The sequence below is a fragment of the Lichenostomus cassidix genome, chromosome 7 (assembly GCF_008360975.1).
Source record: "Lichenostomus cassidix isolate B80296 chromosome 7, HeHo_3.0, whole genome shotgun sequence".
NCBI classification, from domain to species: domain Eukaryota; kingdom Metazoa; phylum Chordata; class Aves; order Passeriformes; family Meliphagidae; genus Lichenostomus; species Lichenostomus cassidix.
The window spans coordinates 103,274-129,659 of NC_139488.1; the positions used below are offsets into that span (position 1 = coordinate 103,274).

General features: G+C 35.9%; 1 protein-coding gene across 7 annotated transcripts in view; it reads left to right on the plus strand.

Moving 5' to 3' along the window:
• The window catches only part of NCKAP1 (NCK associated protein 1), a 59,833-nt gene extending 35,509 nt beyond the window's left edge, over positions 1-24,324 (plus strand). For 4 of the 7 annotated variants that reach the window (XM_085065643.1, XM_085065645.1, XM_085065646.1 and 1 more), the window contains 13 exons: positions 40-159; positions 417-556; positions 1,746-1,877; positions 4,225-4,443; positions 4,797-4,927; positions 5,338-5,435; positions 9,769-9,862; positions 10,486-10,568; positions 11,027-11,107; positions 14,868-14,961; positions 16,483-16,599; positions 22,579-22,668; positions 23,261-24,324. In XM_085065643.1, the coding sequence (XP_084921769.1) occupies positions 40-159; positions 417-556; positions 1,746-1,877; positions 4,225-4,443; positions 4,797-4,927; positions 5,338-5,435; positions 9,769-9,862; positions 10,486-10,568; positions 11,027-11,107; positions 14,868-14,961; positions 16,483-16,599; positions 22,579-22,668; positions 23,261-23,490 (1,629 nt within the window). In that variant the 3' untranslated portion in view covers positions 23,491-24,324. Of the gene's footprint in view, positions 1-39; positions 160-416; positions 557-1,745; positions 1,878-4,224; positions 4,444-4,796; positions 4,928-5,337; positions 5,436-9,768; positions 9,863-10,485; positions 10,569-11,026; positions 11,108-14,867; positions 14,962-16,482; positions 16,600-20,372; positions 20,483-22,578; positions 22,669-23,260 lie in introns of all 7 variants that reach the window. The other 3 variants (XM_085065644.1, XM_085065647.1, XM_085065649.1) reach the window with 1 other exon arrangement.
• The last annotated feature ends 2,062 nt before the right edge of the window (positions 24,325-26,386 follow it).

Here is a 26,386-nt window from a genome sequence, read left to right on the forward strand (position 1 = left end):
AAACTGAAAATCCTGCTTCCTTTTCTCCCCTTTTAACAGCGACATCATATTGGAGATCGTAGTCTTTCCTTGTGTAACATGTTCTTGGATGAAATGGCTAAGCAGGCTCGAAATCTTATCACAGACATTTGCACAGAACAATGTACACTGAGTGATCAGGTAAGTATGGTTGTGTCTATTTTAATTCTCCTTTGGGATTTTCTCCATTCAGCTTTCTGGATTTTTATGGTTCTATTTCCTGTTCACTTTTTTCTTTCTGTTTTGGGTAAGCTTTCTGTTTATAAAATTGAAGGTGATGTGAGCAAGAATTTTTAATACTAGAATTGTGTCAAAGAAGGATTGTGTTATTTGGGTGATGAAGTGTACTAAAAAAATTTGATTTAAATTTGGAGGGGCTATTGCTTTTTGTTTGCTAGTTGTTGCCAAAACATTGTGCCAAAACCATCAGTCAAGCAGTGAACAAGAAGTCAAAAAAACAGACGGGAAAGAAAGGAGAACCTGAAAGGGAGAAACCAGGAGTAGAAAGCATGAGGAAAAACAGACTGGTTGTGACAAAGTAAGCTGATTCTTCTGTTCCTTTCACCTTGAGTTCCCAGTCAAACATGTATTTTACGTATTGAATGTTTCTTGCTTAATTTGCATGAATAGGTTTAATTGGCTGTAAGTTTGATGGCTTTGCAGTTTGTGAGCTTATGATGCTTCTGTGACTTGTATAGAGACTGAATTTTGTTAGATAGGTAATAGGAATGTTTGTCACTTGAATTTGTCCCATTGGCTGTTTCCTTTCCTGAGCAGAAGGAATCCCTGTGCTGTAGCTAGGTGTCCTGAATAGTTATAGTAGTTCTGGGCATGCAAGTCCAAAGAGTAAGTGGCATCTTCAATTCTACCTTGCTTTACCACTCTTGAGTACATGGTGGGCAGGAGGTTCTTGCTGCTGTAAGGCTGATTGCTGACATGGAGTTGTGGCTCCAGTGCCTGTACCAGGTGAGGAAGGTTTCCTTGTTAGTGGCTGTAGAAGAATCGAGAGCACCAGCAAATCAATAGCAAAACAGAAAAAACACCTGAAAGAGGTAAGAGGAAAGGGTAATAAATACAGTTTGGGGTGTAAGAGATGATAAAGTAGGAATGGCTATAAGATAGATGTAAGCAGAGATCAGGGTGGTAGAGTGATAAAAGTATGAAGAGGAAGGAAGCTAAAAAAAGGAAAGTGTTGTGATTGGGAGTGCCTAAATTCACACACCTCTGAAGGGGTGGAAGTGGTTTTGCTGCAGTTGCAACAACCAAACAGCAGAGAACTGTAAAGATTAGAGAAGCTGATGGAAAAGAGCTTAGTTTAAGATTCGCTCCCCCAATATTTTTAGGTTTTTATTACTGCCTACTAGGAAACATTTGTATTGCTTAGTTCAGTTAGGGAAAGATTACTTTAGCAGTCTATTCTTTTCAGAGGGGAAGAAAAGACATATATGTGTATATATATTAAAAAAACAAATCTCACATCACTATATGCAATAAAGATCAGTATGCAATTGTAGGATGTGTTCTTCTTGGTCAAAATACTGTTTTTTAAATATGTTAGAGAAGTGTCTCAAAGCACAACTTGATAATGATAAGGATCATGCAATGGTAAGGAAGTGTTAGACCTGTACCTGCTCTGGAGGCATTATTGATTCAGTGTGTGCCTTCCATTATTATATACACTTATGTTACATTAAATATTTTTCTTAATTTCTTGCCTATTCTTTAAGCCTGGACAAACTGCATACTGCACTTTCTGAGCTCTGCTTCTCAATCAATTACGTACCAAACATGGTGGTTTGGGAACACACGTTTACCCCGCGAGAATATTTAACATCTCACCTGGAAATCCGCTTTACCAAGTAAGAAATATTGTCAAGTTAGAAGCATTGATACACAAGAGAAGCCTTTGCTAGTTTATGTTGGAAATACTGTGTACTTACTACATTAAACTAGGTTTTAAAGGTGGATTGTGAAAACCATGAGTAGAATTCCAACTAAATTATTAAGTTACACAAGCAGACATACACAATAGTCAGTTCCTGTTTTAAAACAAAATATGTTGAGATCCATATAATTTACTTAACGGCCAGATCCTGCATTCCCAATCCTGTGTACTTTGTAAGAGCTAGTGATGGCTGGTTTTAGGCATTTATGAAGAAGACATGTATTCCCACCATTCTTTTGCACAGTGCTGGGTTGTTTTCAGGTGTTCGAGTCCACTGCCTTGCTGAAAGGATGTCTAAAAATTAGAAGTCAAAACCTGACAAAGCCAACTGAGAACATGTTCAGTTACTTTTTTTTTTTTTTAATAAAAAGTGTTGACATTTGATATTCCAGTCTGTTTTTACCTTGATCTTCCCATAATTTTTTACAGAAGTAGACAAATGGCACCTTCTGGAGAGGACTTCATATTAAACCAGCCAGCTATCCTACTATTTTATACCAAAGATTACTAGTTATATATTTCAACCAGGGTGTAAGGCTTAATCAGTTAAATCATGAAAACATAATATTAGGTCACTGGAGCATTCCATCAGTAAGATAAGGTGGCATAAAAGTGAAGATAACTTCATGACATTTTAAGAAGTCAGCTCTTCAGGTTTATGAACTTGGAAAGTGCTTGTCAGTTGTGCTTATTATTTTAATTTAGGGGAGTTTGGCTTGTGGATTAGGGCTGAAGCAACAGGCACATGACTTTCAGAGACTGCTTTCTTTTTTCTTGCTTAATGAAAGATATGAAACTTGTTAGCTGAGCAGAATAGATACTCAATTTATAATTATTTTTCAGACCTTCAAGTGGCATTTCTTTCAGAGGCTTGCAGTTTCCCTTTAAATATAGCATTAGTATCTCACTGTTAGGATTTGTTTACTGTTTTAGCCTGCTCTGTGTCACGTGTGATTGGACTAGAGGTTATTATTATGCTACTTAATCTTGTAATATCAATTTTGAATTTATTTTAAAATAAGAGACTGCCTCAGAAACAAACTGTTGAAAATACTTATTTACATATATCTAAGCAACAGCAAAAAAGTTACTTTAAATAATGTGATGTTCTGCTCCAGAATAATTCATCCCATTCACCTATGATGAAGATAGTGATCTTCCAATTTCTTATTTATTGCTGTGAAAAGTACATACTACTTAAAAGCTTAGCTTTTAAAGTCTCATTTTAAGCTTAAAATAAACACTATGACAAGTTTACTAAAAGGACTTTGCTTTTAAGGACCCCCAATACAGTTTGTTTGAGGACCTGGTTTCAGTGACATACTGGGTAAGGTCCACATCCATGTATGTTAAAATGGAATGCAGAGAACTGCAGTCCTTCATGCAGTTCTGCTCTAGCTTGAAAACCAGGCTATGAACTCTGTTATTAGAAGCTTGGTTTTATTTATAGTGAGAATTTGAACAAATAAAAGCATGTCCTGCAATTTCTTGACTCCTTGATTTAAGGTAAAAATCACTGTGTTAGCTAAAGGGAGATGTATTTTTCATTAATAGGATTTCTGTTTATTTACTAAATGTATGTATTATGTTAAGTGATTCATACTACACTATAGCTATGTGGTTTTTTAAAGATATTTCAAACTGAAACTATAACAGCAGCTTTAGTCAAATATTTTTTTGTGTTAATATGCTTTGAACACTTCATGATTGCTCTTGCATTTCCCAGAAGTTCTGCATTTTAAAAGACTTCAACATTAATTTATTTGCCAAAGTAGTTGTTACGTAAGCCTTGCACAGTGTTGATTGCTTATATATACACACTCACATATGAGGGGGGGAAAAACTTTATTTAAAAAGGACTTGGTTAGTATTCTTTGTCTCATGAAATTTTTGCTGGAACCACAGATACAGTTGTCTTTGGAATCCAAAAGTGTTTTTAAAAGTGCTGGTGTAGTATGTGCATTAATTAGGGTTTTATACTTGCGGACTGGAGAAACATTCAAGTAAAATTAATATTTTCCATGCTTGAAAGTGTTTCAGGCAAGGTTGGATGGAGCTCTTGAGCAACCTGGTCTAGTGGAGGGTTTCCCTGCCCATGGCAGGTGGGGTGGAACTAGCTGGTCTTTAAGACCCTTTCCAACCCAGGCCATTCTATGATTCTGTGAAAAGCTGTGGATTTAAAATCATCTTTATAGCTGCATGTTTGTTGAATTTTACTAAGAAATTAATTTATTTGTTTCCAATCCTTTTGTTTCTAAAAGGTCGATTGTTGGAATGACTATGTATAACCAAGCAACACAAGAGATTGCAAAGCCTTCGGAGCTGTTGACCAGTGTAAGAGCCTATATGACAGTCCTCCAGTCAATAGAAAATTATGTACAAATTGACATTACACGAGTGTTTAACAATGTTCTGCTTCAGCAAACCCAGCATTTAGATAGTCATGGTGAACCAACCATTACCAGTCTGTACACAAATTGGTAAGTAATTATATGAATGCTTGTTACAAATTTTTTAGATTTTTTGTTGCTGTTTAATAAAAAATATGCAATTGGAGAAGTGGAGTTATTTTAAATTTTCTCAAATTTCCAACATGATATGTTTATGTCTCTCAATACCTGTTAAAAGCAGCTTAAAGTTTGCCTTCCTGGCAAAGTTCTTACACTTTTTCTAGGACGAGATACAGAGTAAAATGCAGGTATCAGTTGAACTGTGAATACAAAACTTCAGTCAATGGCCTTTGCTGTCCCTTGTCACACAACTGTACTTTATCTGTGTAGAGTACCCACGAACATATGTCTTTTAATCTAAAACTTTTCCTCTTTCTCATAAGGTATTTGGAAACTTTGCTACGGCAAGTAAGCAATGGTCACATAGCCTATTTCCCAGCCATGAAAGCATTTGTGAATTTGCCTACAGAAAATGAATTGACATTTAATGCTGAGGAATACTCTGATATATCAGGTAAACTTCGATATTTCTACTTAATATTTGTGAAAGACAGTTACTGTATTGCTTGAGTAATTGGAATAATAGCAACTCTCAGAGCAACAGTTATTTCACAGTTACTGAAATAAAAGCTAACTCTTAGAGTTAACATTTGTTAGTTTTCAGTAGTATTTTAAGTACCATTTATTCATGCTGCCTCTTGTCTCACTTTTCCTATTCAAAGTAGCATTGCACTTAAGCTAAAGAGACGGGTGTATGATGTGTTGGTAACTACTGCTTCGGTTCTACCGTGCAAATTCTTGTCTTTAAAATTATATTTTGGGGTAAAATATTTTTGTACTTAAAACACCATGCTAGATACTTGATGGGCTGCAAGTAAATGAAGACGGAATGTTTAAAGTATAACAGTTTCTTTTATTTCTCAGAAATGAGAGCTCTTTCTGAACTTCTGGGACCATATGGCATGAAGTTCTTAAGTGAAAGTTTGATGTGGCACATCTCTTCCCAGGTTGCTGAGCTTAAGGTAACCTTGGAAACTGGTGGGTGAGAAGGCAGTAGTTTTCTGGTTAGGCTTCTTTTAGGATGTTTAATACCTATGTTTCTGCATGCCATCTTTTTAAAATGACTGCATCAAACAAACGGTTAGAGCTGTGAATTTTACTCGTCTTTTGTAGTAAGTTTGTACAGGTAGTATGTATGTATCTCACATTCTTCAACAGCTGAATGTTCAGGACTTTATGCAGACTTTTCTGTTCATTTCTGTGTTAGATACTCTAAGTTAGAAGTCAAGCCTCTTTTTATCATCATTGGGAAATGTTTTTCAAGATCTTCAGGTGTTCATGAAGCCCTTACCCAAGACTGTTGACTCTCCAAACATTGCAGGAAAATCTCAAATCTGTCTTGGTATAGATTAGTAATCTATAAGGACTTACTTTCTTAACGATGGGTGTTTGTGTGTTTGACATCTATTGTGTCGTTTACATGGATGAAAGACTTCAGGTCCTTCTTTTCTTTGTTAGTTTTCCTAAATTTTACATATGTATTTCCCTCTGGCTCAACAGTAACCAATTGTTATAAATGTTCATGTTCTGATAAGCAAACCTCACATCTACAGCAACATAAACAAATAATAAAGTTGATGCAATGAAAAAATTGGAAATGGGGGCATGTCAAGGAATTTAGTGTCGTGTATATTCAAAACAGCAGACAATGACAGGGGAACCACTTGGTACCTGTGTAACTTTTTCTGGAAAGAGGTTTCAATAAATAGAATAAAATTAACTACTTTGTGCAGATAGTCATACTATTAAAATGTCACTAATTGGCATAGATTTGTTTTTCATACAACTTGTTCTTTTAGTGTCATTTCCAACTTTAATTCCAAGTTGTTACTACGTCTCATAATTTTCAGGTTTTTTAACCACTGATTAAACTAAGGAATTTTTTGTAACTGTTCAAGTATGCTGTATTTTTAAAAAAGCACATGTATACATACCTAAGAGATCTAAGGAACTTCCTTTTTTTTTCTTCAATAATGTTTTATTATTAGCATACCAGACCTTTAGAAGTGTGTGGTTTTAATATATCCTGTTTTAATATATCCACACTTTCAAGGATCTTGTTTTCTTTGTAAACACCTAAATTGCAGTGCTGCTGAAAGGCTGGGATGTATGATCAAAAGATTTGAAGCCTTTCAGGCACTGTCACAACTTAAGAAGAGGGGCTGCTTATGCTTTCCAAGCTGGCCTAAGAACATGCAGCAACCCTGACCTAAGTGCCCAGTCTGCCAGGGTAATTGATTCCTCATGGCCATTCTAATTTTTGAGTTGGAGCATGAGGCTTTCCAGGTGAAAATGGTGTGGTTTTAAGGTTAGATTCTCTAACTCCTTGCTATGCAAAAAGTGACATCTGTCATGTTTCAAGTGAAGCACAAAGGCCTTGGGCAGGTGTTGCTGTACTATTTGTGCACTTACTGAGGAGTCATCATATTTCCTCAAAATCAGCATAGTTTATATTGTAAGTTGTGTGTATTTTTTAAAAAACAACTTCAAATTGTGTCTGAAATCTGTTGTTTTCTGATAATGCTAAGGGTAAGCAGAGCATAATGTAGATCCACATGTGCATGACCACATATTTAGAGAAAAAACCAAAGTAATAAAATATTCATCTCTTTGGCTGAGATAGTTGGCTTAGCAAGAGAGCACTGAGAAGCATCTGTATTTGGGGGAAGAAAGCAACAAGAGGATGGAATGGGGGATTTATTACAAGTAGGGTTCAACATACCTGCTTTGCTTCTTGCAAAGTGGGACCAAGTGTCAGTTTTATATCTGAAATTTAAGACTGTGGCAAGAAGGGGAAGATTGCCTTATTTAAGTTACTATTTGAACTGTATTCCAGCCTACTCCTTTCAAATCTTAAATTAATATGCTGTTTATTCTTTGTGAAGCTGAAAACTTGACTGAGTAACAATGTGCATGGGCTATTGCCTTCAGTCTTGCATTCTGGAGAGCTTTGAGGGATTTAAAGTAAAATGCCAAGTTCTGATACACTGGTTGGTTTAAAATTGCCCATCTTGATTTCTGTGCAAACCAGTCTTGCTTTGGCTTTCAGCATAGAAGTGTGTCATGTGCAAGCACTTGTGCCCTCCTCTCACAGTCATTGAATAGTTTGGGTTGGAAGTGTTGCCTATAATCAAAAGAGAAAAAACCCTTGCAACAGTGTTAGAATAGTAAAGTAAAAAGCAGACCTTTAATGGAAGCTTCCAAGTGTCCCGGTGGTGATGGGCACACTTGGCATTGGATTTCTACAATTTTATAAGGTTAATTAATTCGGATATCTAACAGGTACATCAAATAGGAGCTTCAGTTGCCCCAGTAACCCACCTCTGTGTCTACCCCTTGGAGTTGGTCCAAGGGCTTCTTTGCCCCCCTTCTTGTTACAACTTTTGAGATTCTGGTTAGAAAACAAACTGTTCTTCTTGTAGGCCTTCTTCCTGACAATAAGACTAAACAGTATTTTCAGGCATGTATTACAAGGTTACCTTACTGTTCTAAAATCTAGGGGAAAAGTGTAGGAAAAGTACTGAATCTACAGCTATGCATTAGTAATCTACAAAGCTGCAAATGTATGAAAAATAAATAAAAAGCTTAGGCATCAGAAGGGAAGAGACCTTAAAGATTCTTGGTTAGTTTGGTGCATTTTGTATAGCTTATTTCTCTCCATGCTTTTAACTGAAAATAAGAAAATAGGGAGAGTGGATGGACTGTGAATAGACTCAAGCTAATGGAAATAGCATGATCATGACACAGTGCAGTTGTTGGACAGATCTGCTTTGCAGAGGCTACTTACAATGAAGTGGGAGTAAACACAGACCACCATTTATTTCATAGCAGCATTATAGATTGTGTTGGTTTTTCCTTCTCCTGTGGTCACAGTAATACTTAGTCAGAAATTTGATCTGTCTGCTTGCCAGCGGCTGTGTTTTGCCTTGTTCTTATTGTGGGTTGAAGTGAAATAAAATAAAACTATTAAAGCAGCTAGCAAAACTATCAAAGGTTAGCAGTTCCTGGATCCTCAGCAGTAGGTTCCTGCAGGTATGTCTCTTACATTTTATGAACTGTATATAATCATGTTCCAAGCTTATAGTGGCCTACATGTTTTATGAATAATAATTTTTCCTGCTGCCTCCTCTGGTAATTAAGATGGATTCGAACACATCCACTTGAAAAATAAAACTATTAATAATAATTTTATTATTCCCTCAATCCAGAATATCTTGGTTTCTCCCTCCATCCTTCAGGTTTTTTTTACCTTGATATCATTTAGCATACAAAGCATTGATTGAAGTCTTCTTTAAACAGAAGGAGACACTTCCTTCAATGTTCAGAAGAACACAAAAGATCTACATTTTCTTAGCTGTTGATTGTCCTCTACCTGAAGAGAGAGAATCACTTTTCCCTTTCAGAAATAGGGTTCTTAGCATTCAGATTGCAAAAATATTTTTATAAGAATAAACTACCTATTTTTTGCTTGATGAGAGTTTAAAAATACAGCTTGGCATAGTCTACATGCCTCAACTATCAGGAAATTTGGATCTGACATTTTAGAGATGTGATTATGCAATCTCTGTAATTTGAATTTTAATCTGATACATATTTGGAGAATTATTTCAGGAAAGTTACAATGTTTCCTTTGATGTTACAAATTGCATGTATGAGAGCTGTTAAAAATTAGAAACAGACAAATTTTCTTTTTTTCTTGTCAAACTGTCATGAAAACTACTGCACTTGTGTTTAACTATTTCAGGCTAAGGTGTTGAGACTTGGAGGTATGTCTTTGCTTTTATTTTATATTATAATGGAGGAAAATTTCAAGTAAACTGCACCAAATTTTAACAATTTGACTTCCGCTCTTGATTTCATTTTTCAATTTTACCAACATTAAATTTCAGCATGTTTAGTGAAAGCAGCAATCCAAAAGAATGGATTACTTTGTGAATTTTCATTTTTATTGTAATCTGTTTACTTTTCTTCTAAAAAGCTAAGTGGCACGAGGACATATTGTCTGATTTTATTGAGTTACATTCCTTTGCTTTAAGATGTGGTACACATTGCTCAATACAAAAATCGTGTTCTAAGGGGTATCTAATCCTCTGCTTTTTGATTCAGAGCTTGGTTTTGTGTATAGTAGTACCTGATGATAATATTGGTATTGTAGTCCCGTTAAGAACACAGTGGGTACATCTGTATTCCATGGGGTTAGTTGCTTTTTTGCAAAGTGGAAATGTTCTAAATTAGGCATTTATCCAGTTAACATGCTGAAATCTATAGCTGACATGAATCCTTGCTTCTTTACAGAAACTTGTGGTAGAGAATGTTGAAGTTCTAACACAAATGAGGACCAGCTTTGACAAGCCAGAGCAGATGGCAGCACTCTTTAAAAGATTATCATGTGGGTAACTAACAAGATCCTACTAAAGATACAGAGTTATTTTTCATATTTGTCTTCAATAAGAAAATGAGAATAATTGATTTCTCTGTGTTGATTATCCATAAGCAGCAAAATGGACATGAGCTCATACAAACTGATGGATCATTTCAAACTTTTCCAGTCTTCTCATGTACAAAGTGAGATTTCAGTGTTATTTGGTGCATAGGCACAATAGTAGTAACGAGCTTTGAGCATCATTTCAGGGATGATAATATATAGCTGTAGCAGCAGTAATCTAGAAGCCAGGTACATAGCTGTAGAAACAAAAATAATTACAATAAAGAGACATTTTTCACCTCAAGAAAGCACAGAACTAGTGTTAGCATTCAGTACTGTCAGCTGTGTATACTAGGTTTCATTCCAAGAAGTGGTAAATGTGATAGTCTTCTACTGGAAGTCCCATTCTGGATTCAGCTATAAAAACCTGCTTTAGCACTGGTTATTTTGGCTCTTTTAAGGAATGCCATTGTTTCAGTACCTTTTTTGTTAAAAATTTTGTCAATGTTTTATTAAATATTTTGTTTCTCTTATTTGAAGAATTGAGCTTGTAAACACCAACAGTTTCTCCATTGTTCTCTTTTCAGCTGTTGACAGTGTTTTGAAGAGAATGACAATTATTGGTGTTATCTTGTCTTTTCGGTCATTGGCACAGGAAGCACTTAGAGATGTAAGAAAGAACTGAATATGTTTTGAATAATTTTCATTGTATTTAACTTAATGGAATGATAGGATAGTTAAAGCTTCACTGTTCAGGAATGGTACCTCTTTAAAGGTTGACGTGGGTAAAATGACAGTAACAACTTTGTAACTGAACTTCGAATTGCAACTTGGGGTGAGGGAATCTATTTTTTGAGTACTGTTCAGAGAAGTGTTACATTAAAACATCAAATTTAGTTTAGATCATGTTTTCTGTATTTACTCACTTAAAAGGCTTTTATTTCACTTCTTTATTGAAAACATTTTTTAGGCTTTAATGTCTTAAATCTACAAAAAAATCCAAATGCATAAAATAAAAACCCATTAAAAAGGGGCTTAATTTAAGGCCAGTAAAATAATGGTAGTGTCTAACAGATGATTAAAATGGGAAGTAATTTTTCTCATTTTGTATATCTTTGTGTCTCCTAGGTCTTATCCTACCACATTCCTTTCCTTGTAAGTTCCATTGAGGACTTCAAAGATCACATTCCAAGAGAGACTGACATGAAGGTAATGTTTGGCTGAAAGGGTGATAGAGTAATTTTGGAGTTTACTGAAAATATGTAAAGGGCAAGACTTTTCATGCTTAGTGTTGAACATCCAGACACAAAGACCACCTTTTTCTTTTTTTTCTTTCTTTTTTTTTTCTTAAGAGTTTAGTAATTGTGGATCTGCAGCCTCCTAATTTTCTGGGGAAAAAAATCACAACCAAAGATAGGATAAGCACAAGTCTCTATCTGCCTGTGATCACATTCAAGAACTTTCACAGACTTGAGAGCAAGGTCTTTCAAGTGTTAAAACATGTCAAGGGGAAGAATGCTGAGCTGCTTCATACTGTGAGCAGTACAACTGGTAAAATATTTCAAGGACTCTGTGTAGGTGGTTGGAGCTCTGTGTGTGTAATAGCTACAAGTCTGATTTAGACCTTAAATTGAAAATTCTTGTGAACTTAATGTATGAAATGCTTGAGGAAAAAAAAGTTAGCAGCTTGAATAAGGTACCTTACTTCTGAATAGTAGTATGTTTCTATCCAAAAATCCTTGTTGGCACATCACATGTCTTCTGGACATGTATGCACAGTAGCTGAAGTCTAGCAGGGTTTTAAATTTCTTGTTGCATCTTGGAGTCTGTGAATGATTTCAGCTGCTTAATGGTATTGCAGCAGTTCGATTTGTAGAGAATGTGCAGTGGGATATACAATGCATATCTCTTTAACTTTCCCAGAAATAACTTTTAGAAATCCGCTCTTGCACAAAATATGACTTTTAAGGGCCAGAATATGTTGTTATCCCTGAACTTCAAGTTCACATTTTGCTGCTAACTCTTGAGGAAAGTAAGTTCTCTGTGTATGAAAATTCATTAAATGAGAAACATCCTTCTCCTTTTAAAAGTTCAGGGTCCATCGTTGTGGGCTTCATGATTTCAGAAGACACAGTTCAGCAGTTATATTTTGGCTCATTTTCAGTTAAAATTACTAAAATTTTACATGTATGCTATTTAATTCCAAAATATAATCACATGATCTTTGAAACTTGAAATGCTGATAAACCAGACATGAATGTCTGATGTCCCAGAAAATATTGACATTTATACCACAACAGAGGAATTCTGTGGAAATGCAATGGAAAATTAACTTCAAATGCACAACCTTATGGTAAAAATTATATTAAAATGATGGAGGTTGCCTTTGCACTTATCAAGAAAAGTCTTTCTAAAATTCCCACCTGTAGTTGTGGAGAAAATCATTGATCACCAGAGCATTATGTTCAATACACTATTGAACTTGAGGAATCAGCCTCCAGAAGAGATGAGACAGGAAATTCACTGCTTACTTTGCTTGATCTTTTCAGAAAGCATCTTACACCCTCTGGTATCAAAGAAGTGATGAAAAGTAGGATGGGATAAAGGCTTCAACAGTAATCATTGAAGACAGTATTTTACCATTAATGTTTTTAAGCTAATGATAACAGATCATTTGAAACAGTTTAGTGGCACTCCAAAGACATCACTGAATTCATTAGTATCAGCAGATACGAGAAAGTGTAGTAGTTGCTGCTTCTTTTCTGGAAGTCAACAGATAATTTACAGTCACTGGAATAATTGGATGGAGAAAAAGAAAGCTATATATTGTGACATAAAACCCCACTGAGGACTGGTATCTGGCTCTTGCCACATAGCACTACCAATTCCCTTCTGCTTCTCATGCTGTTTGGCTGTTGGCCTTCTCTGTCTCTGCTGTAGTTCTCCTGTGATTCTTTAATATACCTATTTTGTGTGTTACTGTGTGGTTTTTTTAATTTTAAGTGTCTGAAATAAATTCTAACTGCTGTGGGTGAACACCACCATGCTGGCATATGCATGATACCAACTGCAGATGTCATGTCTTATGGTGTGGTGTGATGCCATGTAGACTTGTTGGAGAGTTCATAGCTAGTCTGCATAATCTTGGAGGACTGTGCATGGAGGACCCAGACCTAGGCAATCTTGTCCATAGTGTCCAATAGAATACTGGAAACTCTTAACATGAGCTACCCGCAACTCTGCCAGAGCTTTGTCTTGAAAAACAGCTTGTTGGAAGGGCCAGGACTGTTCTGTGAGGCTGCTAACAATTAAGCCCTGTGGACAATCATCAGCAGCTCATTGTCTGAACTTTCTTCTGGCCTTGTCACACACAGCCAAGCAACTATAGGTAACAAAATCTTCTTTTGGGACAATAAGGCAAGCATTTTTTTTTCCTGAAAGGCATGTCAAAAGACAGATCTTTACAAGATTTTGTACAATGGATTGGAACAATTGCCCAATTGGGTATATTTTAGGACATAATAACATAGTACTTTCCTATGTACTGAATTTACCAAGCAAAGTATGAATAGCTTTAATGCTGTTGATGAAATGAATACTTGTTATGAAATGTTATTTTTATTTTACTATTCCCAAAACTTGTGATTTGGGATGACTGTCAAAATGAGAATTTCTTTTCCTTTTATTTGGATATTTTTAATATTAAATTCTAGGGCTGTCTATACAAGCTTTTAGAAACAGGCTTACATTTGTTCCATTGTTAATGTAGTGACAAGACAAGGGAGAATGGCTCTTAGCTGACAGCGAGTAGGTTAAGGTTAGATATTAGGCAAAAATTCTTGACAGTGAGGGTGGTGAGGCCCTGGCACAGGCAGCCCAGAGAAGGTGTGGCTGCCCCATCCTTGGAAGTGTTCAAGGTCAGGTTGGACAAGGCTTGGAGCAAGCTGCGATAGTGGAAGGTGTCCCTCCCCATGGCAGGGGATGGAATGGGATGGGCTTTAAGGTCCCTTCTGCAAACCATTCTGGGATTCTGTGATTCTTTTGAGCCTGTTGGCTGTGAACCATGCACTGTCCATGTGCTCTGTAATTCTTGTCATGCAGGACTATGCAAACAGCATTATATGCTTTTCGTATCAAAGCTTGCCCTCTGGTAGCCAGGCTGGAACACACAAGGATAACGCAGTATTCACTACATGGAGCTGCTCAATGATGAGAATTTATGGGAAAAGTGTAAAACTTCTCAAATACTAATGGCAGTACAACATTGCTAGTGTTTCCTCTATTCATTTGTATTTGGTGTAGACCTGCTTTTACAGAGAGTCATCTGAACTATGGTTTCAGAAACTTCGTTGAAATAATAAATGGGAAAAAGAAAACAACATGGTTAAATGCTTGTTAAGGGTAACAAAAGAGACATCCTGGGATAGGCTGGGAAATGGAATACATTTGAGGATGTTCTTAGTTCCTCCAAGTGCTGTGACCACTTAGACTCTAATTTTTGGTGTTTGGAGTCACTGAACACTGAACCTGTATAACACTTGCATCTTGTAAGATTTCTGCATTACTCTCTTTCACCAGATTGTGACTTTTGGCTTTTGTTTAAAAATGCTGTATTTGTAGATGTTAGCTGGTAGTTTAGATCTGGTAGAGAAAATATGTTAGTTTCTTTTGAACATCAAAGAAAGATGTAGAAACAGCTAATCAAAAGTCAGGGTGTTGCTTTGGAGGTAATGTGGGAAAGTATAAGTTTTGTTTGGCCTGATGCAATGAAATTACAATCTGGTGCACAAAGTATAGACCCCGCTGCTCAGTGGAGGTTAGATACAAACAAAGTCTACAGTTTCTGTCCAGTATTTGCCAAATCTCTGAAATTCCTTAGTGCCTCAAACTCATTTTAACGTGACAGCAAAAACGGTGTTCATCATCTTTGCATGAAAGCATTCAGTGTTGTCTTTCTTCTGGTCCTCAGGTGGCAATGAATGTATACGAGTTGTCATCAGCTGCTGGATTGCCTTGTGAGATTGATCCTGCCTTGGTTGTAGCACTGTCATCCCAAAAATCAGGTAAGAAGTTCCAATGTAAAAATGTTAAAAAGAGAAGTGTTTAACATGCTAGGGGGAAACTTGTATATCTTGACTCCTTCGTATTCATTCAATAAACTTCATAAATGGCATAAGATAATGAATTACTTGTGTCTCCTGTTTACTGCTGTTAGCTTGAGAATCTTTTCAAATACATGTGAATGGATGTGCTGACCTAGAAAAGGATAACAGGTGGGTGCTGAAGGAATTTAATGGTGAACACTGCTGTAATTTAGGAACAATGACAGGAAGAGTGTCATGTGAACAACTCGATCAGTTCTGTTGCTCAGATGTGTAACAAATCTGTCACCTAAGTAAGCATTAGGAGCTGAATGCAGTGTGTCCTACAAGTGTTAACATGCAGTTTACAAAGGAAAACATAGAGAATTAACATGCTTATTTTACTAACATGTATCATGCTTCCTCTTTGTTGCTTTAAGGCACTGCTGTCTAAGCTTTTCAGTTTTGTTTACTCTGGCATGTTCAAAGACATTAATTAAGACTCCTAAGTGTTTTTTGATGGTCTTCAGCTTTTTTTATTTTCTTCCTTACTGAGAATTTCAATACTTTCCCCCACTGCCATATGTTGTGGATAGTTAAGGTTAGAATATCAGAGATATTAAAATATCATGAATATTTTAAATGCTCTGCCTAAGTTGTTTTTTCTTGCTTCAATAGTAGTTATTTTGAGAGGGGCATTTCAATATTTGATTTTAAGTTCCAAGCACAGTTTCTTTGTGCACTTGAAAAAAGGCAAGCCAAAGTGTATTTGTTCTGTCTACATTATATGTATAATATACAGAAGTGTATCTTTGTAAGACATCTGTTATCTAAAATGGCATTTTAAATAGATTATTTTCATTGTGGTACAGCCATGAAATGTTTAAGCTGGGTAAACAAGACAGAGAATTTCTGTATATTCTCATAGTTGTTTATGATCTTGTATTTTGATTGCTACCTTTGGAGTTTGAAATATTTTGCTTTTATTCTGTTTGCGTAGAGACAAATTCTGTATGTCACCAATTGCTGACTTTTTTTTAAACTAATCTTAGGCTGAGGTGTGATGATGCTGCTATTTTTGTAAGCACAAGGTTTTAGTGTGAATTGACATGAGTGCACCATCACCTTCTGCTCCATTTGCCAAAGGGAGAGTGCAAGAGACGCTCTTCTCACCTTAGAGCAATAACTGGATTTATATCAGCATGAAAAGATTATTATTCTGCTCATCATATTAAAGACTTAGTAACTGAATCATTAAAAATTATAGCATGGCAGCTGCTTTTTTTTGTTCTCGTAGATAACAGACTGGACATTTTACAGCTGTAGTCTGTGTCTTTTGGCAAGAACAAAATTACTATTCTTCTTTTCACAATACAAACATTGACTTTGTTGGATTTTGCTCTAAATTTCAATTTGGTCAAACATTCTAATCTACCTGCAGCTGAGAGGAAATATTTCAATATTACTTCTTTAATTAAAGAACTTTATTATTTTTGTTTTTAGAAAACATTAGTCCAGAAGAAGAATATAAAATTGCTTGCCTTCTCATGGTCTTCGTGGCTGTCTCCTTGCCAACTTTGGCTAGTAATGTGATGTCTCAGTATAGCCCTGCCATCGAAGGTAATGTAGAGTCAGCTCTATATTTGCTGTGAATGCTGTTCTCACAGTAGTCTTGGTAGTGTCTTTAATATTTAATTACATTTTGCCTTTAATATTTAATTAAATTTTATAGTGAACAAATTTAAAAATCAGTTAGCCTTAATTCGGGCAAGTTCTTCTGAAAGTACTTTAAAAAACATTTACTTAACTCTCGTTTGAGAGTTTTGACTAATTTTCTATGAAAAATTAGTTTGGTACTTGAAATTTTCAGAACAGTTCAGATACTGCAGGGGGCAGTCTTGTCCCAATGTGGAATTGTTGGAGCACACATTCTGTGTTAATTAGTGTGATACTTATTATCTAATATAATACAGCATAATAAGACTTAATATTTTAGTAATCTTTATATTGGCATTGGGCCAGTCATGCAAGGTGTCTTTTCTGTATTTAATATGCTGTTCATATTGACAAACATAGAGTTTTGAAAACAGAATCTCGAAAGTGTAAGTGGTGAACAGAATTATTTCCTACACAATAGTTCAACTTTCTTATTTTCAAAAAATAATCTTTGCCTCAACAAAATTCTTTGCATGTAATCCATGAAAGTTTTCTTTCTCTTTTTAAGTTGAAAAAAGACAGACAATACTGTTCCAACACATACAAAAGTCACCTTTCAGCTGTTCAAACTAATTCCTTTGTAATGTGTAACGTGACTCACGTAAAAGACCATGTTTATACTGCTTCCATTCACTGGAATGCATGTTTTCTCTAATTATTTTAAAGTTGCATTATTTTTAAATTGCTCAGAATTGTAACTCACAAAGTCAGTGTGAACTGGCTTCTGAAAATTTAAAGTACCAGGAAAGTACCATAAATTTTGAAAGCCTTCTGTATCATTTAAATGTAGTATGCAAATCACATTTTTTAGAGACCCAGGATTGTTGTTTTACATGGGATTAATCAGACTTTTCTTCAGCTTTGAATGATTAGGGATCTGTTGCCTCTAGTTACAAGTCAAAACAGATAGTGTAGGCTTCTCCAGTTGTGGAAAATGTTCGATAAATCTGATGTATGAGTAGAACTTGGATACTGTTTTGAAAACTTAAGAATTTTCAAGTTAAAAGCTTTTTCTGATGAATGGGGAGAACAATCTGTAAACTGCAGAGTTGTTCCCTGTTATCTGTTCTCTTGTAGTATTTCTACTGCTCTTTGCAAGCTTATTCGAAGTCATGATGCTTGAATAAAAAGCTCAGAATGTAGGCAAGAGCAGGGATCTAATGTGATTGGTGAGGGGCATGGGTAGAAACTTCCTTGTTTGAAGACAATCAGGTTGACTCTCTTTATCCAGCAAATGAGCTTGTTAAGACGATGTCTCTTAAAAATTACCTAGTTACAATTCTATAAAAGAAATCCCCTGGAAGCACTTCCTGCTACCAGTTTCTCCTTCAAAGGATCTTACCAACTTCAGAGTCTCAAAACCTGTATGGCTTGCTGGGGGGATGTTACTAGAAGTTTTACTAGTGATTATATTTTCACATTTACCCCTCTATAGTTTAATTTCTAAGAATATGTCAGACTAGCTACAGGTTCTCTAGCAGGTTAGAGCTCAGGCAGGTTTGCCTTCCTCAAACTTCCTTTCTTTCCAAGACCCTCTTAGTGATCATGTTCTTAGCAGGCTGAAACAACAGATAATTCTTATCTTCTGCCTGTTGTATATCATGTAGCTTAAATATTCCAGTTTATGTGGTTTCCTTTACATTAAATAACTCTGAAGATGAAGTCAGGCAAAGCCTTGTTTTGAAGTGAGTTCCTAAAGTAAGTACTGTTAATAGATTACATGAAACTGTAACTGAAGAGAAGTACATCTTGCACTCAAATAAGCCCATATTAGGAGTTGCTACTGATTCTGTGAGACATGGCCTATGTATTACATAATTCTTTAGTGAGTGGGCTCTTTTATTGAGAGGAAAATCTAGCAAAAGGTATACATAAAGTATGTTCACTCTATAGAAATAACTGAACAAACAGAATAGACCTTGTCATTCCTGCCTTCCTTGCATAATACTACTTTTTCTTGTGTTCTACCCTTATTGTAGAACATCTGGCTTGAAACACTTAATATAAATGGTATTTCCAGAATGTGAACTTAATAAATGCTGCTTTATGAAGTAAATTCCCTGGACAATTCCTGAATTAATCCATCAACAAGTCACAGATTTGAAGGAGTTTCAGCTTTCTAATCTGGCAAGACATATCTTCTAAATACAGACAGTGCTTGGACCGCTGTAGCCTACTTCAAGATCAAGTCTGTTTCTTCCATTAGTTGCAGATAAAGGCTCAAAGTCTGATAGACTTTTACTTTTGTTTCCAGTATGGAATCTGAACTGCTAGTCACATACTTGGCTAGAGAACTAATTTGTCAGCTAGAGGGTAGAATAGAACAAGGGGTCCATTAGAATAGAAGTGGGTCTGCAAGAGCCATAGTTCTTTTCTAAATACGTGAAACCTGTTACAAGTTGGGCGACAATAGTTCCTGTACTGAATTCCCTTGTTGATGCTTCTTCTAACGCCTGAGACATAAAAATGAAGTCACTTTAATAAAACAAGCCTCTTCAAAGACAAATACAAATTTGAATCAGAACTAAGCAGGACAGATTTTCTTGACTGATGTTCACATAAAAATAAGAGACAAAGTTGGAGTATCAAATCTGGGGGCCCTGCTGATGGAGATCGACAGGGATCTTCACTGGGACCTACTAGTCAGCATAGTCACAGACCACCTAAATGGGGGGATTGAAGAGGGAGGTGAGAAAATTCATATATCACGTAAAGTTGTTGAGGGTATTAGAGGAGTTAAGAGCTGCAGAGAGGTATGATACTGAGTAAACTGGGCAGTAAATTGACAGCTAAAATTAATTTTAAGTAACAATAGTGATATACATGGAGAAAAAAATGGTTTTTTCTCATGTGGAGTGATGGGGTCCAGCTGACCTCACTATTTGAGCATGAACTTGGAGTTATGACAAATGACTGAATGAAAATATGAACTCACTGCTCAACAATGGTAGAAAAAAAAGTTAAGAATCAGCATGTTTGCATGCTTGAGTACTTGATAACTCCTTCAAAGATCACCTCCTTTTCATATGCTCACACTTTTCCAAGATACTTGCCCAAGTGTCTATTAATTTTGTTGTAAAGTGGTGTATTTGATTTAATTTGCTTGGAAGAAATATCAGACTTACTGAGAAGGAGGTCTTCTGGTCTCTTTGAAAACTGGTGTCATTTAACCACCTTCCAGAGCTCTGAAGCCTGGGTGAATTTTAGGCAAGATGTTATGTATGAAAATTAACAATGGAACACCTTTGTTCTTGAGTGCCTGTAGATCTGTTCAAGGAATACTGTCTGGGCATGAGATGTTCATTTGCACAGAGGGGGAAAGAAATGGTCAATTAGCTTGTGAAAATCTTGTTTACGCTTGCCTTTTTGGCCTAGTCAAGTGTTAACACCTTTAAGTTTTGTAGAAACCAGGTAAACTTCCAATATGTCCCTTATTTCTAAAAGCCTCAGGTATCTTTCTCAGGTTGTTGCAAACATTAGGATTTGGAAGGGAGATCTGTACTTCGGTGGCTTTCCTGCTGGCAAGTTCAGTGTGGAAAAGTACCTTGCTCTCATTGTACAAGATGCTAAAAGTTCTTTCATTGTTGCAAGTCTCTTTAGTCTTTGGTGGTATTTGCCAAAGAATACTGTCCTTTTCAAACATGGTGCTGAGGTGATTTGTGTATGTTTTTGTTTAGGGCATTGCAACAACATTCATTGCTTGGCAAAAGCTATCAATCAGATTGCTGCAGCTTTATTTACCATCCACAAGGGTAGCATTGAAGACCGTCTTAAAGAATTTTTGGCTGTATGTATAACTTCATTCCTACTTGTTAAAATGTACTGTTGATTTGGGATGCAATGCAATTGATTCCATACAAATCTGCTTTTGGTGCACAAGAGAGAAGCATATTTTTTATATGCTTCTATATAGAAGTCTATACATAGATTAAATTTTGCAGTAGTTCTTTCTAGATACCTGTGTGGGATGTTGGAAAGTTAGAGGAGTACAATCTTTAGTATTTTAGCACATACCACTTCTGACATTGTGTGGCCCATGACTGGAAAAAAGAATGTGCAATGCATATAAAATGAAAATTTTGTATAGCTGACTTTTTCCCATGATGTGGTGGATACTTTAGTAAGTTATCTTCTTTGAAAAAGTAAAATAAACTTCAGAGTGGCTTTTTGTTGTACTTTTTGACACACCTGCCCATCTTAAACAGGAACAGCCAAGTAGCAGCATGTACAGGGCTAGTTGGGAAGAGGAAATTTTTTATTCCTCAGAGTAGATTGAAGATGAAAGCTACTGAAATCTTTAGTGATGCTTAGAAAAAAATCAGAAGTCTTTAGGTCATGGTGACGTGTTTTAAGTACTTTTTGGTGTGCTGCATGAGTAGAAATAAAAGATTTAAAGTGGCTCTTAATTAGCCATTACTTGAAGGAAACTAAAGGCTGAAACAGCAACATCACTTTAATTTTTAAAAAAACACTAGTGATTTTAAGTGGGTTTTGATTTTTCTGTTTGGCATTAAAATATGGGGAGAAAAAGCCCCTCCCCATTTATTTTAGGTAACATGCTGTAACTCGAAGTTCACAGAAACAATTTTTTTTTTACTAAAAGAATCTTTCACTTGTGGAAATTGACTGCATTTTGTAAAACAGAAAAAACCCCTGTGGTCATTGTCCTTGTCTAATGCAACTGTTGGCTGTAAAACACGAAAGAGAAATGGTTGTATCAAATTGCATACATTTGACAAGTGAAGGAACCCAGTATAGATTCATGTGATTAAAACACTTTTGGTATGCTTGCATTCTTTCAGTGTTTAAGGACTGCTTTCAGACCACTGCTTTCACTGCACAGACTATGACTTGATAGTTCAGATATTTTGTTAATCTTTCTTTTTTGACACTTACTGTTAGTCTGAAAGAAAAACTTTTCTCTTGAGAAAAAAATTAATGCAGAAAATGATCTGCTTTCCTGTCCAAGTTAATTAAATATGAAGAAACTTAGGAGGTTCTTTAATACTGATGGGTATGTACTATGTATCTTTTGAAGTATACATATTGACTTCATATTACAAATTGATTCATGACAACTTTTTCAAGAGGAACGCCGAGTTAAATTTTTAAAGTTAGTATTTTAAATTAAAATCCTTTTCTAATAAGCATGTGTTTTAGGCACATTGGCATTGCTTGGTGTGATGATTGTACATCTGAAAGTTGAAAGATTTTTTTTTTTCTTTCAAATTTCTGTAAGGCATGAAAAAATGGGGTATCAAGGCATCTGCAAATTAAGTATTTTACTGTATTCTGTGATCCTGAGCTTGTAAATACCTAAGTACATGTTAGAAGTTTCTAGGATATCTTCTAAAACTAGGATAATAAGGTTGCTTATGGTTTGATAAAATATTATTCAAACTTGAAAGTTAGGATGACATTTCTTTAATTAACAACATAGCTTAGCAAGTAAAACTCCTTCTATCACAAAATGGGTAAAAATTCAAGCAATAAAAACTTCAATCACTTTAAACCTTACAAAAATGCAGTAAGTTGAAATGTATATTGGAAAGGACAGAGAAGTGAGATCATGATCCGCTGGGAGTTCTGTCATTGATTTCAGGACAGTTTGTAATTGTAAACCAATGATTACAAAAAAAAGTTCTCTGCAATAAATGAATTCACTTTTTATATTAAAATAGTGTATGTAATTTATTAAACACTTCTAGGAATAAGCCAATATGGCACATTGAGACTAAAGCCCAGTGATGGTTCATATGCTCAGGATTTCTTACTTTCTTTTGTCATTATTAGTACAATCCAGAGTCCATCAGCTTTGTGTAACAAAATAGCAGAAGCCCATCAATGTTTTATTTATTGCTTTGAAATACTCATTTTATGTAGCTTGCATCATCCAGTCTACTGAAGATTGGCCAGGAGACGGACAAAACTACTACAAGAAACCGAGAATCTGTTTACCTACTACTAGACATGGTGAGCATTTGTCTGTTTTATTTGTGCTACTAACTTAAGGAATAGGCTTCATGTTGCATCATTCAACCGGGGGTTTTGGGTCCTACCTTGAGTGTTGTAGCTCACAAACCAGTGGAAATAATTTTTTGTGTGGCTCTTCCTGGCATTCCAATGTGAGTGGGTTTTTTTCCCGTTACCCCAACATGCACACATTTTTGCCATCATTCTGTATTGCTTAGAACATTGTATCATGTCCAGATAATTTTCATGGTGCACTTAATACATACAATATTGAAATGAAATGTCACATTTAAGAAGCAGTGTTCAGAGTGTGTAGAGGAAATCCTCTTTATTCAGAGGTTTTTCTTTCAGTGTTCAGTATCTTCTGGAAGATGACTATTTATATAGGAAAGCTAAATACTTGCTTTGAGAAGCAGTGAGTTTAAACATAGGGGAGAAACACCGCTGTAAACTTTGTGCAATTTATTTTGGCTGTGAAATATGTGAGTGGTGGTGGGATGCAGGCTGGAAGGATCTACATGAAACAGATTATTAGTAGCAGGCAGTAGAAGGTGCTCTCTCTGCAAAACCTTGTGTTTCTGGTACTTTTCAGATTGTGCAGGAGTCTCCGTTCCTGACAATGGATCTCTTGGAGTCTTGTTTCCCTTACGTCTTGCTGAGAAATGCATATCATGCTGTCTACAAACAAAGTGTTACATCCTCTGCCTAAGTATCTGCTTACTGGAGCTAAGACATAGCACGCATCTGTGTGGCCTCAGTTTTATCTGTAAACTGTGGAGCTGTTTTACTTTATGGCCTGACGAACAGTTTTGTGAATTATAAACTTTTTCCATAAAGTTGTATTCCTAAACAGTAGTTTCTTAATATGGTTGTACTACAACGTAAGCTTGGTTGATTTTAGGTTGCACATTCATGGAAAAACTTTTTTCTCATTCCTTTTTTTTTTTTTAACTTTAGACCACCAGTTATGTTTTAAAAACACTACTTCTGCTAGTTTTTTTGATATTGATCATACAACACAAAAATTGCTTGTTTATTTCCCAGAAGAAAAATGTATTTAGTGATTATTTTAGACAGAGTAGCTTTCATCTGTGTGTAAATTATTTCATATAGGGAGAGTTATAAACTTGTACCTATTGTTCTTATTGAAGACAAATATTGGATGTGCATTTCTGTGAAGTAATTACAGCATTTCTAGTTTTATTTTGAAATGTTCACTGATCTGCATACTATGACACTATCTAACATTAAAAATGTTATAGGACTGCTTATCCTACAGACAGCGATCCTCTCCCAATGCTCTTAAACAACTGCAAGTGGTGGTGTTTGTATAAAGCATAGTGGAAATTTTTTTTAAACTAACTTCTGTGATGCCCTGTTGGCATTAACACTACCATTGTACCCTGCTGTATAATAAACATTCTTACACATTTATCACATGTTGATAAAATGTTAGCCCTTAACCACTTTTTATATGTTTTAAATTTTTGAAATTCAAGTGTACCTTCCATAACATACAATAAACACTAGACTGTATTATCTGTAGGTGAATTATTTTTAATATAAATGTTATCCTAGTATTTTAAGCTTTACCTGTGCTGTTGTGCATTGATTTACATCTCACAGTTCATTAAATATCAATCCTTAGAGCTTTTATGTGAAGACTTTCTTTTAATCCTTCACCTTTTGCTTCTGCAATAGTGAATCTTGTAAAAAGTTGGAAGAAGGAATTAAAAACAATGCTAAAGTGTCAGTTTAGTACCATTATCCTTTAAATCTTACGTTTACATAATAAAGCAAGAAAAGCACGATATATGTATATACAATATAGTGGTGCCAGTTGTACTCATAAGTGTATTGTTAAAGTATGAAACTTGAAATAGTCCTAGAACAGGCAAATGTTGCTAAAACTGTAACATCAGGCATGACTGAGACAGATGTATAATAGTCCCTTTTTTATCAGTCATGCAAATTGGCTTTGCAGGATAGCATGGGCTCATTTAGCCTGAAAGCTGACCAGATGGTTGTGCTCTGTAATCCCCAGTGTATAAAAGCTGTGTGTTCCTCAGCAGGCTCTGGTCATTGTATAGAGCCCCTGTTCTTGGTGCAACTTCTGTGCATGCTGGTAACTTTTCCTATTATGAAAGAGCTGTTGTGCACTCAGTTACAATAGTTTCCTCTGTCCAGAGGAAGAAAGTACTGGAATAAAATTGTCCTAAGGAAGTGAGACAGTACATCTATATTTTTCCTAATTACGCATTTTATGTTATAACTATGGAAGTGTTTTTAAATTGGTAATTTTTCAACCATAATGAAGTTTGTTCATAAAGTAATTAGGCTGAATGCAAGACTTACAAGTTCTACTCTGTAATATTTATTATCTAATACATTCAAATGTTCTGATTTCAATTAAGATTTTGATTACAATATAGCCTTTTGTGGGAAAACAATGCCTATTTTCAAGATGGATTCTTGAAAAACTCAGGTTTAAGAAATAACCTATTTTGTATCTTTAACCTTTTTAAATACAAAACAATTGAATGTGTCCGTATGTGTCAGATCCCACATTTCCACTGTTGGTGGTGTTAGTGAACCAAACCTGGAAAACAGGTAATCGCTGACAAATAGGTAACGAGTGCAGTATCTCTGCAAGAAGCTGCTCCTGACACAGGTGGGTTCGATTTAGGCATGAACCTTTTAGACTTGGGAGTTTCTGTGGGAGCCCTTATATGTGGTGTCTGGTCCACAAATCCCTGAGGTGATGCCTTTTTAACTACACTACTACTTTTTAACTACTTGGGCAAGAACTTGGGCAAGCTCAGAACAAGCAACAGAAGGGAAAAGTTGGGGAAGAATCATGTGGACTCACACATGTGTTGTGTTTGGGCAGGGCTGGAAGGGTTTTCTTGTTTTGTTCTTGCTTTCTGTATTTCTGTTGTTCCTGGTTTCAGCTGAGCTACCACAGAACTGTTTAGGATTCGGCCTGCTCATGGAAGGCAGAGCATATCAGGCCTAGTCCTAATGGCAGCCTGTGCCCATGCACTACACAAAGTGTCATAAGCGTGGTGAACCAAGTTTGTTGGGAAAGAAGATAGAGAAGGAATTCTTCCTCTGGAGCCTGCCAACACCATGTCCACAATTTAGTAAGTTCAAGTCTTGTCACTGTATATCGAGTCATCTCAGGTGGCCTTTTGTGCATTTCCAGATGTGTTTTTAATTCCTGGAGCACAAAGCACAGATGGCTGGCTGAGCTGGCCCCATATTGAGCCAGTTTGGATCAAATGTCTAATTCACGGGGGAGGGTTCTGCCTTATGTGAGAAACAGTGCAGATGAAGAATGTCCTGTCGCTGCCCAGAGAACTGTTTTTGTAGTTCAAAAATACATGTCTGCCAGGACAAAAGATTACCACTGAAAGCAAGGGCTACTCCTAAACCTTTTTTTGCTGTAGCAATTTGTTTTCTGTGTAGGAAAAGGAATTGGTAACACTTGGACTGTACCACTTTTGATGCACTGGAGAACGGCATTCTCCCCAGAAAATGTTGGAACAAGACCAGTGATTTGAGGAAAGATATGAGCCTTCTTCAGTGGGTCGTCATGGGCTTGTATGACTTCAGAGCTTATTCATTCCAGATTCAAGAATTTTGGACGATAAGTAAATATGCTTGGCCTCTAAACTATTTTTTCCAAAAGCTTCCCTGGTTCAGCATCGTGATTCAT